Genomic DNA, 14,257 nt, shown 5'->3' on the forward strand with positions numbered 1-14,257 from the left:
TATGAACAAGGCACAAACCATAAAATGTTGAAAACAGCTTGTTACCGGATTCATCTCTAGTCATATGTTCAACCCAATGACTGTAAAAAAAAAAATTTCATCTCGTTAGTATTATCACACAATGTACAACCGGATGTTCCAATGTTCCAATATTCTTGTTTCTGAGTCTGTGAAAGAGCTCACAGCAGAACCCCGAAAAGGAAGTTAAATACGACCCAGATGGGACTCGAACCCACAATCCCCAGCTCCGGAGGCTGATGCCTTATCCATTAGGCCACTGGGTCATTACGTAGCACAGGTGTGGAAAATTCAGTCATGAAAATAGAAAATCGAATATGTAGTCAGTGATATTACTCATTTACTTAATAGTAAAGATTATATATATTTTTTATTTAAAAGAGGAATAATTCGCAATGAAAACATTTACAACCCAGCAATAGCATTTAGCACACGAAGAACAAGCTAACGCACAGAAACGTTAACAGGTTTTCTCGCGATACTGACAGCGGTTGCCTTTGACAACATATTTGATGCTTCTTTTCCTTAAACGTGACCAATGAGGCGGTGCTAAAAAATCCAACTGGCCAATTAAAAATCAGAAAAATTGGAACGTCGTTACATGACGTCGTGCATATATTAAAAGAATACAAGAAATCTGAACGGTAAGCACGTTGTACATGCTATGTGGCTAATAGTGCATTTATTTGTTTTTTCTCTAATTGAAATTGCTATTGAGCTTTTGTAATTGCTAATACAGTGTATAACCTTTGTTTTCTGAGTTTCAGCGGGTTTTTAGATTATTACACAGACCCTGTATCTGAAGGGCCACATGGTGTTAGATAACCGGCTTGGCTTCAAGACAACCGCCTGGTTAGCTAGCTCAGCGCCTGCTTACTAGTTGACACCTGAGACTAAAAGCAACCGTGGCTGCTGCCGCTTATTTTTTGTCGTTGTGAAATTATTACAGGTAGCGTCTGATTTTAGTGGAATCGATTGTGTTGCTCAACGGTCAGGAATGTCAGCGGGCACGGACAACGGAGCGAGACTCAACCAGTTCAAAAATAAAGGAAAAGATGCTAATGTAAGCTCTGAACCTAGCAGTAAACGTCAGAGAGTTAATTCGGTATCCCAAATGCGCTGAATGCTGTGGTATATCTTTTATTTGTGTGTCGGTATAATCAGGAGCTGAGGCGCAGAAGAGCGGAAGTCAATGTGGAGCTGCGAAGAGCCAAGAAGGATGACCACATCCTCAAGAGGAGAAACGTCCACAGCCTTCTGGACGAGCCAACGTCCCCTCTGCAAGAGCAAGACCCCAACGTAAGGGTAATCAGCAGGTTCTCTGTGTTTGGTTTGGCTGTGAGAGTAAAGGTGACCCACCTGATATAACCACAGCTGCTTAACTTGTTTGAAACATTGGAATGTTCGAGAAGTTTACTCGTTATAAACAGGATGTAACAGCTTCCAAAGGAACACCTCTGCTGAGCGTGCACACAGGAAGAACAAAAGCTAAGCCTGCTCAATTTTCAAGCATTATCCAAAGGTCACTAAATCTTGGAGCAGGTGTCTGTCTGGTGATAACAGACTGTTGACTTTTAAAAAAAATGTATCTCAGATAATTTATAAAATGTCTATTTATAATTGAGATATGTTGCCCCGATTGAGTTACCATGACCTAAAAACATTCAAAGCAAGTTCCTCTAAATGTGTTATTTTTCGTTGCTCTGGTTTTATTGGCAGTAATCCCCTTTCATTTCTCTTTCTGTTTTCATAGCCTCCTCATCACTGGACTGTAGAGGAAATTGTCGGAGGTGTAAACAGCGAGAATTTAGATCATAAGCTGCAGGCAACGCAGGCAGCCAGGTAATACTTATAATACTTGTAATGCTGGGTTAATTGACTGTGTGTGGGTGTGAATGTGTGAGACAGTTGCTCAGTGACAACCTCAGGCTGGAAGAAAAAAAAAGGTTGCGTAATGAGGCACTTGTGCTTTTGTAGTGTATTATAGTGTACATATTTTTTAAATCAGTGCAATTTGCACTACTCTGCACACTCAGTTTTTTTTAACTTTTTTAAACTTAACCTAATTTGTAATAATTTTTTTTAAATCGGTGTCGTATATATATGAAATGTTTGCGCTTTCTCCCAGTAAAAGGGACTCACTATGGGCCTGTGGCACTTTAACTTTGTTTATTTGTTGTACACTGTACTATTATTATTCTTTGTCCTGTTTCTGTAACACTCTCTATCTATCTGCCTGTAGTTATATCACTGGTATTACTATATTAATGATATTAAACAGTTTGAAAATAGATTTTCCTTTACTTTTAAGTTACTTCAATTTTAACAACGATCCAACTGTGTTTTTCTGATTCACAGAAGGCTACTTTCCAGGGAAAAACAGCCACCCATTGACAGCATCATTGCTGCTGGACTCATCCCAACGTTTGTTAGTTTTCTGGCGTTGTCTGAATGCCCCCCCATCCAATTTGAGGCAGCTTGGGCCCTGACTAATATTGCCTCAGGTACTTCAGACCAGACTTCTGCTGTAATAGATGGAGGGGCCATTCCAGCTTTCATCAGCCTGGTGACATCGCCCCATCAGCACATCAGCGAACAGGCCATTTGGGCTCTGGGTAACATTGCAGGTACTGTGGCTCACAAAACTCAACCTCTTTCTTTGGATTTGATGTTATTTTATGTACTTCTGTGCATTACTACATCCTACACTGTTCCGGGTGTATGCTCTGATAGTTTTGATTTTAGGATGCATTGTAGATTATTGTGGACAATTGTGCCCACTTTAGTTCATCTGGAGTTCCATTTAGCCTGTGATATTAAAGGCTTTAAAGTGCATTTCTGTATGTATACAGTACTTGTGCAACGGATCACGGTTGATCCATAATCCGAACCGATCCCACTCCACGGTTCGGCACGCACGTGATCCGAAGATTCGAAAAAGAAGGGGAAAAAAAAGTATGTGCATGGTGCGCGTGGTGGGTCTGTCAAGCAATTGTTATGGCCAGCGCTAGCAGTCCAAGTGGAGGAGCAGAGGCGTTTTCGGTATTTAAGCAGCCCTTTGCTGCCCAGTCCGACCGGGCTAAAGCTATTACAAAAGCTATTGGGGTGTTTAGCTGCAGACGGGAGGCCGTATTCCGTTGTGCAAAACAAGGGGTTTAAACTATGATGAACGTGCTTGAGCCACGCTATGATATCCCATTCACGTCCACTTTAGTGTGACAAGATCGTTCCAAGCATGTATGAGCAGGAAAAGATTTAAGTTGTGGCTGAACTGTCCCAGGCATCTTCTGTTGCCCTAACTACTACAAATGGGTGGACCTCCAGGGCAACGGAAAGCTACGTGACCGTGACAGCTCATTATATCACAGAGGAGTGCGATATAATGAGCGGTATGTATTATTGTAGGGTCTACCTTACAATATAGGGCACCTTGAGGCAACTGTTTTTGTGATTTGGCGCTTTATAAATAAAATTGAATTGAGTGGTAGATACAAAGTCCTATACTGCCTTATATTGAACCATAATTTTTTTTTTTTTAATAATTGCGTGGAATGAGTCTAGAGTTGAATGTTTTTAACAGGCAAAAAATACTTCAATAAGTGAATAAGTAAATGTTAAATTTTGTCTTTTTTCTTTTTTTGCTGATCCAAAAATGGATCCGATCCGTGACTTAAAACCGCGATCCGATCCGAACCGTGAGATTTTTGATCCGTTGCACCACTAGTATACAGTAAAAAGTGCGTTGTTGCTGAGTCCCACATTGGGTCCATTTTCCAAAGATGATTAAGCTAAAAACTAGAAGTCTGAAATTTTAGTTTTGCTAACCTTGTGTACTTTCAAAGTATCTGCCTTTATGTGCCCTTTTTCTGATTACTCTAAAGATTTTTTTCCTCTATATTTAGGTGATGGGCCCAGTTCCAGAGACCTAGTGATCTCACATGGTGGTGTCCATTCACTCCTGGCTTTGCTGTCAGCCCCTGACCTGTCTGTATTTCCTGTGAGTTTCTATCAAATATTATTGTGCCTTTAACAGACATTTGTATTAAATTATCTCACGATAAATACATCAAAAACCTGAACAAGTTGAAACAAACAGCTTTTATACCTTATATCAAAATACAAAACCATCAATTTTCTGGCATTCTATAAACAATTAAATATGTAATTAAAGACCAATCCAAAAATGAAGCTTAAGTAGATTGATATTTACCCCTTAAAATGTGTCAATGAGGCCTCAGCATGAGCTGTGAATTTTTTATTCCTGTTCAACAGGTAATGCACACCTTTAGCTGGCAGTAGTGAGGTCACTGGTTTGATTTGAGCAAATTAGGCAGTTGTTTACTGGGGTAATCCATAGTGCACACGTTCCCTCTGAGCTGCTCTCATTTTATTTTTGCAGGTGTTACTAAAAGTTTTTTTTAGTTCAAGTTTTTTATTTTTGGGTGTGTTGTTAACTATGAGGTCATGTTGTTTAAGGCACTAAGCTTGTACAGTTTGAAGACTCTCGAAAAGAGTTACTTACCTATTTAATGTCATTATAGTAATTCACTAATAATCACATTTGTGATCATTGTTATAAAATAACACTTGAATCTAAACCCACTATACCAGCCCGCCTACCTGCGCAATATCACCTGGACCATATCCAACCTGTGTCGGAACAAGAACCCCCCACCTCCTTTGGAGGCGGTGCTGGAGCTCCTTCCAGCCCTTGTGCGCCTCCTGCATCACGATGACAAGGAGGTGTTGACGGACACCTGTTGGGCTGTGTCCTACCTGACCGATCACACCAATGAGAGGATAGAGGTGGTGGTGCAGGCTGGCCTGGTGCCCCGTCTGGTGCAGCTACTCGCCTGTGGGGAGATCAGTATTGTGGTATGTGGCAGTGCAATTTATTAAACTCTGACTGTTGTATTTGTTTAGTTATCAAACATTCCCACTAATTTCAGATGCTATGATAGAGACTGATAGAGGCTTGGTGTCCTGTTAAGTTTGTAGCTGTTGGTGGTAAAACAGCATATCCAGAATTCACAACAGGGGCTGAAGTTATACACTATGGCCTCTTGAGTCACTTTCTTCCATCTAATCAATGCTGAACACAAAGATAGAAATATTCTCTTTGGTTCTTTCTTCATTACTTTTTTATTATATATAATCTGTTTTATTTATATTACATGCAGGTCAGATGTGTGTGATTGTATTCCGTATACTTTCTAAATTGAGAGTGCTTAAAATAATCAGCTTGCTCTTGCTCTACCTCACAGACTCCAGCCCTGCGCTCACTTGGCAACATTGTGACTGGGACAGATGAGCAGACCCAGTGTGTGCTGAATGCAGGTTCTCTGGCATTGTTTCCCAGCCTTCTGCGCCACCCAAAGCCAAACATCCAGAAAGAAGCTGCATGGACAGTGTCCAACATCACCGCCGGCAAGGACAACCAGATTCAGGAAGTTATAAATGCAGGCCTGATCCCCATCCTGGTGGAGATCCTCCAGCAGGTCAGAGTGCTACCAGAAATTAGAGCAGACTTGTTACATGTGTCCTTATTATTAAATACATTTATATTAAACTCGTCAGTGTTTAAAACAAAGGAGGAAATAAATAAAATAGAGCTTTATTTATAGATCTGCTATAAACACCGACTTCTCTGTAGCTAATTAAAACCTGATCAGTATAGTCATTGAATCTTCCCCCAACTTTTCTGTAACCTTCAGCAATTTATTTATTTGATCATTTTTGTTTATAATTTTTCTGATATAAAAACTGAATTGATGGATTTCCTGTCTAGGGAGACTACAAGACGCAGAGAGAGGCAGTGTGGGCTGTTACCAATTATACCAGCGGTGGAACAGTGGACCAGGTGGCCTACCTGGTTCATTGCAATGTGCTAGAGCCTCTGCTCAATCTGCTGATAACCAAGGACAGCAAGATTGTTCTAGTCATCCTGGATGCAATATACAATATTTTACAGGTATAATAAAAGGCTAAAGTGAAACTGCAGTTTCTGCTTGGTAGTTCTAAACTGAAACCAATCAAAATGTTGGAGTTAATGGTGTGTGGAATAGATTTCAACTTGGCTGAAAACGCAGACATATTCTGAGTCTCTCTTTAGACTCTAGCCAATCAACTCAGTGTTTTATGAAAACAACCAGTTAGACATTAAAGGTAATGTTTAAAGAGAAAATTATGCAGTTTTTTTGGTTAAAATATAACAGCCCTTTTCCTCTATTACCAGCTCGGCTCCACTCAGTTTTTTAGGGCTTTCCATTTGGTTGTATTACCTGGTACCAGGTACTTTTTTAGTTCCAAGTGATCTGACGCGATCTGAAATGTGACATCACCGTACTGCGTGCCACCCGTTGGCTGATCAGTGCTGTCACTCGATGAGTCATGAGAGTGACTTCTTTACAAAAATCAAAACCACCCTTTTCGAAACCCAAAAACGAGGGAAATGGCTACACAAAAACAACACAGTGATCCTCAAATCTGACAAAACCCATACATCGAGCAGCAGTTATACACACATTGTAGTGTTGTGTTTGTGCAAACAAATGACATGATGGGACTATAGGCTGCATTGCTATAATGACTCCAGGCACATTAGGTGGTACTCAGTTGTAATGGAAAACGACTGAAACTGAGTTGAGCCAAGTAGGTGTGTAGACAAAAAGTCAGATTCATAGTTTCATTGGTGTGTTAAATTAACATTAAAAACTAAGTCAAAATATAATAATAGAAATGGTCTTCATAGCATTGAAAGTTTTTTCTATTTTAATCTGAGCCTCTAATATGGCTCATTGCTATATCTCATTCAAAACAAGAAATGAGGGAACCTGAAAAAATCTTTTATCCTTATCTTGGAGTTGTAATTGTCATTTAGTTTTTAGGTTTGCAACATGAACTGTTAGACTTAATTTCAAGTATTTTTTTTTTAAAAAGGGAAAACTTTAATGCCAGAACTCTAGAAATATTACAAAGTCAACATTTCAAGAAGTGAAGTGAAATGGACCTAATGTATGGAATCAGGTTCTGTGAGGAATGTGAATCACATGAATTTAGTTGATTTATACACTCCCCTGACAGGAGACATTTGTTTTTGTAGGTTAACAGTGTAGTAGTTTTGGGTAATTGGGATACTTGAGTTTCTGAGATTAGAAAACATTAAAATGATGTACCGAATTTGCTGATGTTATTGTCTCAGTGGTACATTGTTGGTGGTCACTAATAAAATCTGATAACTGTTAGGTTAATCATTTCTGTGTGGAAACCTTTGATCTAACGTGCGTTTCCCTTTCTGCACAGATGGCAAAAAAAACCGTAGAACTTCAGAAACTGTGCCTAATGATTGAGGAGCTGGGTGGTTTGGACAAGATTGAAGCACTGCAGTCCCACGACAATGAAGCAGTCTACAAGTCTTCGCTTAATATTATAGACACATTCTTCTCTGACGAGGTAGGTGTTCCTCCTAACAAGGTTCCCGTCAGATACTCATATAGCAGGTGAAAGTGGAGCAGTCAGATCGGTTTGAAGAGTGGTTGATGGCAACAGTGTTCAGCACTGACAATGAAAGCATTCAGAAGAAGCTGTATGCAACTTGAAATTAATGATGCTGACAGACCACAGTGGGTTCGTTTAGAACGGGGGCATCTCTAAAAACTTGCTTAATTTTACAAATGTAAAGATAAATCATCAGTCTAAATTGTTTTTAAAGACATAAAACAGGCTTTTAGAAATAATTTGTAAAATTCCAAAGAGATGTTCGCCTTTGCCACTCAGCACCCTCCTTAAAATCCCTTCATGCGCCTTCTGTGAACAGTTTATTTTTTGTATTATCTAGATTTACTTTGAATTAAATTCTTGCCTGAACCAAAAAAAAATGTGTAGAGTCATCAGTCAAATCTAATCAAAAACACTTAGAGGTTCACTGATTTTGGCTCTAGTGCAGCCTGTCTGTACGCAGTCTGCCTTTTAATATTAACCACTTTACAGAGACCCTTTCATAGCTAAAAGAATACACTCTTCTTGGTCGAGTCTACCGGAGTAGACATTTATGTTCACATCCAGGAGCAGATGGAATATAGGGACATATTTTGGAGAGAGGCCAGGCCACATTGCCATAACTTGGTTACGATTGCACCATCTAATTGTGATATGGAAAAAGAGAGAGGAAACTAAAACCAGCTTCTTCAGGGAAGAAGCAGCTGCTTTGTCATCAACAGCAACATGGGCAGAGAGTGCTCTGCTCTGTGTTGTCCAGTCATGCACAGGGTTAATTTCTGAATGGTGTTGTGTCTGAATCACAAATGTCAACAATTTAACTGACTGATGAAACCAACAATCTTATTTGTCTCATGTCTGAAAATCTTCAGTGTGTGTACGTGAGACATCCCAGAAACATTACCATAACTTGGTTAGTCGTCTAATGCTTCTCTCAAACTTGCCTTTTAGAATGACGTTGAAGAGTCGGTTATTCCTGAGGCTGGAGGAGACTGCTATGCCTTCCACATCCCCGAAGACCAAAGCACTTTTAAATTTTAACATGTCCACTTATCTTTTTGTAACATAAACAAATAGTAATTGTTGCATTGTGGTTCTTGTTGTTGGGGGGGGGGGATTTTTATAGTCTTTTGAACTTTGTACTTAACAGCATAGAAAAATAAATATACATGTTGTTGTTTTGTTTTTAAAAAAAAACATTTGTAAATAAACATTTATTAATTCATATGGAGTTTTATTGATTGATGTTTCATCTGTTTCCCTGTGTGTGTATAACAAACAATGAGCTTATGCTTTTTTATAAAACAGAAAATTAATTAGAAAATTAATAATGATTCATCATTAATAATAATGGTTATTTTATATTAACTTATTTTTATTAAATAAGCTTGCGCAAACTAGTGGATTAATTTCAGATGCACAGTTTTGTTGCGCTAAACAGGCAGTATGTCTTCACCACCACTAGGTGACACTGTATTTCTACTTATGTTAGGTTTAAAAACAAGGTGTGTCAGTGTAGTAACTATAGTCTGGATGGAATTTCAGTTTTGCAGTATCTTGTATTTTATATTGGGGTGATGACTTGGAAGGTTATATGCATCTATACAGCAGGTAACCTTGGGGTGGGGTGGCACCACTTGTTTTGAGCTAACTGGTTTCATTATTTGAGAGTTTAGAGCATATTTTTCGCCTTAGGTTTACACTATATCTTTGTTACTTCAGACGACCCTTAAGCAAAGTTTTTGGAATTATAGTATTATAGTGGAATTATATATATTTTTATATTAGTTTTGTGTTTAAGTGTATCAAAATTAGAAGGCGTCTAATTATTTCTTGATTCAGTAAATCTTTTGGTTTTATATACTGGCGTATTAGTTTTATGCATTTTTAAAAAGCATTTTTATATGAGCTTTGCTATAAAATTATACCCCTCCTTCAATATTATTCATCATAGTTTTGTTTGTTTTTTATTTCCAAATATATAAATATGCTTCCTTTTACTACAACAGTTAACCATGATAGTTTTCTAATATCAAAACATTTCTTTAAAACTCTGACTTGTCTCACTATCATAAGAAGCTTGCTGTCATCGGTGAATAAGGTGAACAATTAAGAAACAGAGCTGAGTTTATAACCAACATGACCAGTTCAGGGCCCAGCACTGAACCCAGTGAAGTGATCCTGTTAGATTCGATTTTTTTCTTTTTTTAATAGCAAAATCTGGTCTATAATATTCATAACAAGGAAGTAGTTGGTACTGGAAAACTATAAAGCATTGTTTTGATTGTGAGTTTATTTTGAACGCTCGCACCGGATGTCCTCTCGTGTTTTCCTCCCCTGTCCCTGCAGTAGAACTGTCTTCACCATCATCACGAACAACTTGAGTCCAGGCAGCCCAGGCAGAGCAGACGCCTGTCCGGATGGAGGACGAGCCTCTCTGCTGACTTGTATCAGTACTCGTGGCACACGGCATGATCTGCATTTGGAAATGTAGTTATTTGCAATTGTTTTGCGGAAAAGGAGTTCGCGCGGAGAGTGTTATTCCAGGGATGTGATTATGTTACCTGTTTGTTGCGTGCACAGTCAGCGTGATTTGCTATGGTGATACTACAAGCTAACCCCAAGCTAGCAGAGGGATTTGTTTGGGAGATGTCTTTTTGAAAAAGAAGAAGGAAAAAAAACCTAGACGGTGACAATTTTGTGAATATTCGTCAAGCTGGAACACGAAGGGGAATGTCTAACCAAGGAGTTAGGAGAAATGGCCCAGTAAAGCTGCGGTTGACTGGTAAGAAAATTTAAACCCCCTCCTGCGCCGCTCGGAAACGTTAGCGAGCTAGCCTCCTAGCCCAGCATGCTAACTAGCGTCTCCTGATTGTACAGCATAACTCTGTCCTGTGTTGTAATCTATAAAAGCGCTAAACCATATCTTACCTTATTATTATTATTATTATTATTATTATTATTATTATTATTATTATTAATATTGTTCTGACTTGACTGAATTCCTTTATTTTTAATTGAAATCCGGGGTAGCATACTGAGGAATATTGGAAGCTAGTGAATGAGCTTTTATCGTTAGCACACATTAGCGTTGACAACAGTGTTTATTGGGTGGTTATTATTCCCCCCCGAAGGTTAGCTATGTTTAAATACTTAAGCTTGATATCGACACGTTTCCTCAAAGCCCTTCAGCATTGTGATAAGTGGTTATTTTAAATACTTTTATTGGCAGTAGAAGCCTTACATCACAGCCTTACCTTTTTAAAAATCATATATTATCTTAATTTTCCAAAGATAGCTGCTGTGTTTCTTCACGGCAAGTGCAAAATAAGCCAACAGTATATTACAAATTAACGTCTCTAATGGCAATGATGAATTTCGAGGAAGAGGTGAAGGTGGTGTAATACACCGCTTTATTTTTAGTTTACACAGGTATTTATTTTTGTTTACCCTGAAGAGCGAGTGGTTTAACAGGGAGATGACCTCTGTAGGATATATTTCGTCATGGGTAGATACAGGAACTCATCGTCTTTCATCGCAGTTATCTGGTGAAAGCTATGTCAGTTCGTTCAGTTTGCTTAGCTTGGCAGAACAAAAGATAAAGTAGTTTCTCCCTTGGAGTTTATTTCACAGTGGGCTACGTGGGCTGTAGTGCTCTATGCCACTTCTGATGAATTTATAATGAAAGGTGAACATAATTAAGTTACTTGATACATTTGAAGAAATGTGGTTGGCATATTTTTTTTTTGTTGTTGTTGTTAAAGCCAAAGTTATCAACAAAAGTATAGTCTTGAGTCTTGTGTTACTGCAAACGGGCAGAATTAAAGCAAGCTGTATGAATTAATTAGAAGAAGATGAGAATGAGTTACATTTTCCTTTGTTCTGCTCTTCTAATGATGTAAGAATATCTCTATTTATTGAAAAATCTTAAAAATCACCAGGTGTTTTGATGTGCTGATGATGACTGAGTGAAACACTTGTTCAATAATTTCGGTGTTTATAAGTTAGCTGCCTTTGTTTCCAAAGCTTGGAAAAGCTGTCAGGTAGCATTATTTCTTCAGTATGTCATAGCTGGCTCTGGTTTCTTATTGGTGTATTGTAAATCTCTGAGAGCTGGGGCCTATTACTTTATGCGTGACACAATTCTTAGGTTGATCAAAATCATTCAAAATCAGTCAAATGATTTGTTGATTTTTATCTGGCATGACTGCTGAAGGCAAGAAGGGAACTTAAACTATTTGACCGTGATAAGATGTTTTTACCTTTATTTAGTGTCACTGTTCAGCACTGTAGCATGTCTATGGCTGTGGAGTCATTGGTTGCACTCATTAAGTGCAGTTTGCTACGGGGAACAACAAGCTCATTCATACAGAACAGGGTATAGTTGTACCGAAAAGACAAATCGGTACTCAAAGAATTACCCAGCTGTTCTTCCTGCTTGCCTCTTCTGGTTAGTGAGAGGAACTTTTTTTTTTCTCCTCAGACTTGCCTCCCAAGGTATTTTGGACTTGCGAGTTTTTGTTGTAACACTTAGAATGTATGAAGCAGAGGGAGTTGCATTATCTCAGTATTGGAGGAACAAAAAGGATCCTGAGGGGATTGAGGGATAAATAAGGTACATATTTACCTATTGGTGGGGAAGGCTTGAATAAATGTTCACTGGACTTGAGCTTGTTAATTTCAGAATTTACACATGCTCTTAAATTAAAGGATTGCAAGAGAATATACATTCTAAGTTTAGCCCTTACAAACTTAACACCACAAGTAGGTAATCACATTTTTTTTTACCATGTTATCCAAATGTCTGTCTTTTAAGCCTTCTAAAAAGACTAATAGTTTATGACCAAGATTGAATTTGTCAAGAATTTTCATGCACTAAGACTCAAAGCTTTCTTTTCATGTAAAGATTCTCTCCCTCTTCAAAATCTGTTTACTCAAGTGATGAAGATAAAATTAACGAGCTGCAGAGGAGTAAGAAGTTAAAATCTAAAAACATATTTCTTCCCCAAGATATTAATGCTTCTCTGCAAACTTTCCGTCATTTAGTTAAAGAGGAGGTGCAAGTGCTATCCTAATTTATTCCACAGGCTCTTAAAAAATCTTGCAAATGATGAAACAGTAGTTATCCAGTATGCTAGTGAAGGTGGTGCGGTAGGCAGAACAAAGAATCATACTGCAGTTCAAGTAATGAGTCAGTTGCGTAATACAGACTTCTACAGTTCTTAAAGTTATGATCTTACATTGAAAGTTTAGAAGTAAATAAAGAACACTCTAGCTGTAAATGGCACTTTAATATCAAAAGGTCAATTTGGATATTTGTTAGAAGAACATCCTAGTTTTCCCATTCTCTTATACATTGCCCAAGATTTATATAAGTTGTGTGGGGGCCTGTTCCATGATCTCCTGTTGTCAGTAGGCTCTCCTTTTTTGTGTAAATTAATATCTGTGAGAGATCAAAGATACTAATCTTATGTCCAATGGAAGTCATGAGTTTATATGCGAATGTTCCCCATAAACAGGAATTGGAAGGCCCTACATTATAATTTGAATGCAAGGGAAGAGGGAACTTTAGCAACAGCATTGCTGATAAAGTTAGTAGAAATAGTTCTCACTAAGAATCTTTTCAGATTTGAGTTTTTGTTTTTTCCCCCCTATAGAAGCAAAGGGTCTCAGTGGGTAGCCCTGTCAATCCTAGTTATGTGAATTTATTTATGGGGAAACTTGAACTTAGTCATGTTGATCATGATCATACCTCTCCTTTATTAACTTTTGGTTCAGATATATTTATGACTTATATTTATATTTATTGGCACTGTTGAGGATCTAAATAGATTTAACTCAAGGTTACCTAGTTTTACATTTATTACAGGCGCCAATTGTGAGGTTTCATTTTAAATGTGAGAATGAATAAATCAGAAATAATACAAACTATTATTTATTAAAAGTGGGCTGATAGGATTTTTTTTTTTTCATTATTCAAGATATCATCCATTCTCTTTGAAGAAGAGATTACCGTATAGTCAGCTGTTGTGGACAGAAAGGATGTGCAGTTTTGAGGAGGAGTTTGAGAAACAAGCTAATGCTTTGTATTCTTGTTTCTGAGAAAGAAAAAAAAAAACCTCTTCAAAATTTTTTTAATTGTTTCTCTCTCTAGGGTTAGAAAAATAGATAACTTTTAACTTTAACTTTTTCACTCTTATAAATGTGGGGAGAAAATATTGGCATATTTTGTATGATCACCCTGCTGGTTGGAAAGTGTTAATCATCTACCCACAAAGTGTTCTACTAAATTGAGAGATAATCTTGTAACGACAGACTTATCTGTTGAACCTACACACTTTTTTTTTTTTTAAATTCTCTTCCCTCTGGAAATTTTCCTTGTTGAACTGTAATGCCATTATTGAAGGAGATGATTTATCACACTGACATATAGGTAAAAAAAAAAATTCAAGTGAGTGGTAGAATCGCTTGTAGGACCAAACCTGTAGTAAAAGTATGGATTTTGTTATGTGGGGAAGACGAAGAGCAAATTTACAGTTACAATTTCTGAGCACAAGATTAATATCAGAAATAATGATTGAGTAGTCAAAACATTTTCAATAAGCTGGACACAGCATCGGTCGTTCATGGGTATTGAAGCAGATGTGCCATTAAATAGTGGTAATAGATAATAGAAGCTGCTCGGATATATCATCTGCAAGCAGTGGTTTGGTGAATGAGCTTACTGCTTGTTGTCCTGCCC

The 14,257-nt window shown here is 37.9% G+C and overlaps 2 protein-coding genes and 1 non-coding gene across 6 annotated transcripts in view; 2 read left to right on the forward strand and 1 right to left on the reverse strand.

Annotated features, from left to right (window-relative positions):
- Positions 1 to 211: 211 nt before the first annotated feature.
- trnar-ccg lies at positions 212 to 284 on the reverse strand. Its single transcript has one exon. It is a non-coding gene; the product is annotated as a tRNA-Arg (tRNA).
- A 273-nt stretch (positions 285 to 557) lies between these two features.
- Positions 558 to 8,742, forward strand: LOC102305241 (importin subunit alpha-1). Of its 3 annotated transcripts, none has more exons than XM_005942758.2 (11): positions 558 to 662; positions 968 to 1,081; positions 1,183 to 1,323; positions 1,772 to 1,860; positions 2,377 to 2,645; positions 3,921 to 4,015; positions 4,630 to 4,893; positions 5,283 to 5,516; positions 5,807 to 5,989; positions 7,321 to 7,470; positions 8,467 to 8,742. In XM_005942758.2, the coding sequence occupies exons 2-11, from the start codon at positions 1,016 to 1,018 to the stop codon at positions 8,554 to 8,556; spliced, it is 1,581 nt and encodes a 526-aa protein (XP_005942820.1). In that variant the 5' UTR covers positions 558 to 662; positions 968 to 1,015; the 3' UTR covers positions 8,557 to 8,742. The 3 variants fall into 3 exon arrangements, with proteins under 3 accessions (XP_005942820.1, XP_005942821.1, XP_042084698.1); XM_005942759.2 differs by having other exon boundaries at positions 1,183 to 1,317; XM_042228764.1 differs by lacking the exon at positions 558 to 662 and adding an exon at positions 670 to 870.
- A 1,100-nt stretch (positions 8,743 to 9,842) lies between these two features.
- LOC102305751 (E3 ubiquitin-protein ligase SMURF2) overlaps positions 9,843 to 14,257 on the forward strand; it is a 64,316-nt gene continuing 59,901 nt past the window's right edge. The window contains exon 1 of one of the 2 annotated variants that reach the window (XM_005942761.3): positions 9,843 to 10,300. In XM_005942761.3, the coding sequence (XP_005942823.1) occupies positions 10,249 to 10,300 (52 nt within the window). In that variant the 5' untranslated portion in view covers positions 9,843 to 10,248. The remainder of the gene's footprint in view (positions 10,301 to 14,257) is intronic. The other variant, XM_005942760.3, reaches the window with a different exon arrangement.

Source organism: Haplochromis burtoni, unplaced genomic scaffold, assembly GCF_018398535.1.
Source record: "Haplochromis burtoni strain Fernald_Lab_line unplaced genomic scaffold, NCSU_Asbu1 Contig_348, whole genome shotgun sequence".
Classification (NCBI taxonomy): domain Eukaryota; kingdom Metazoa; phylum Chordata; class Actinopteri; order Cichliformes; family Cichlidae; genus Haplochromis; species Haplochromis burtoni.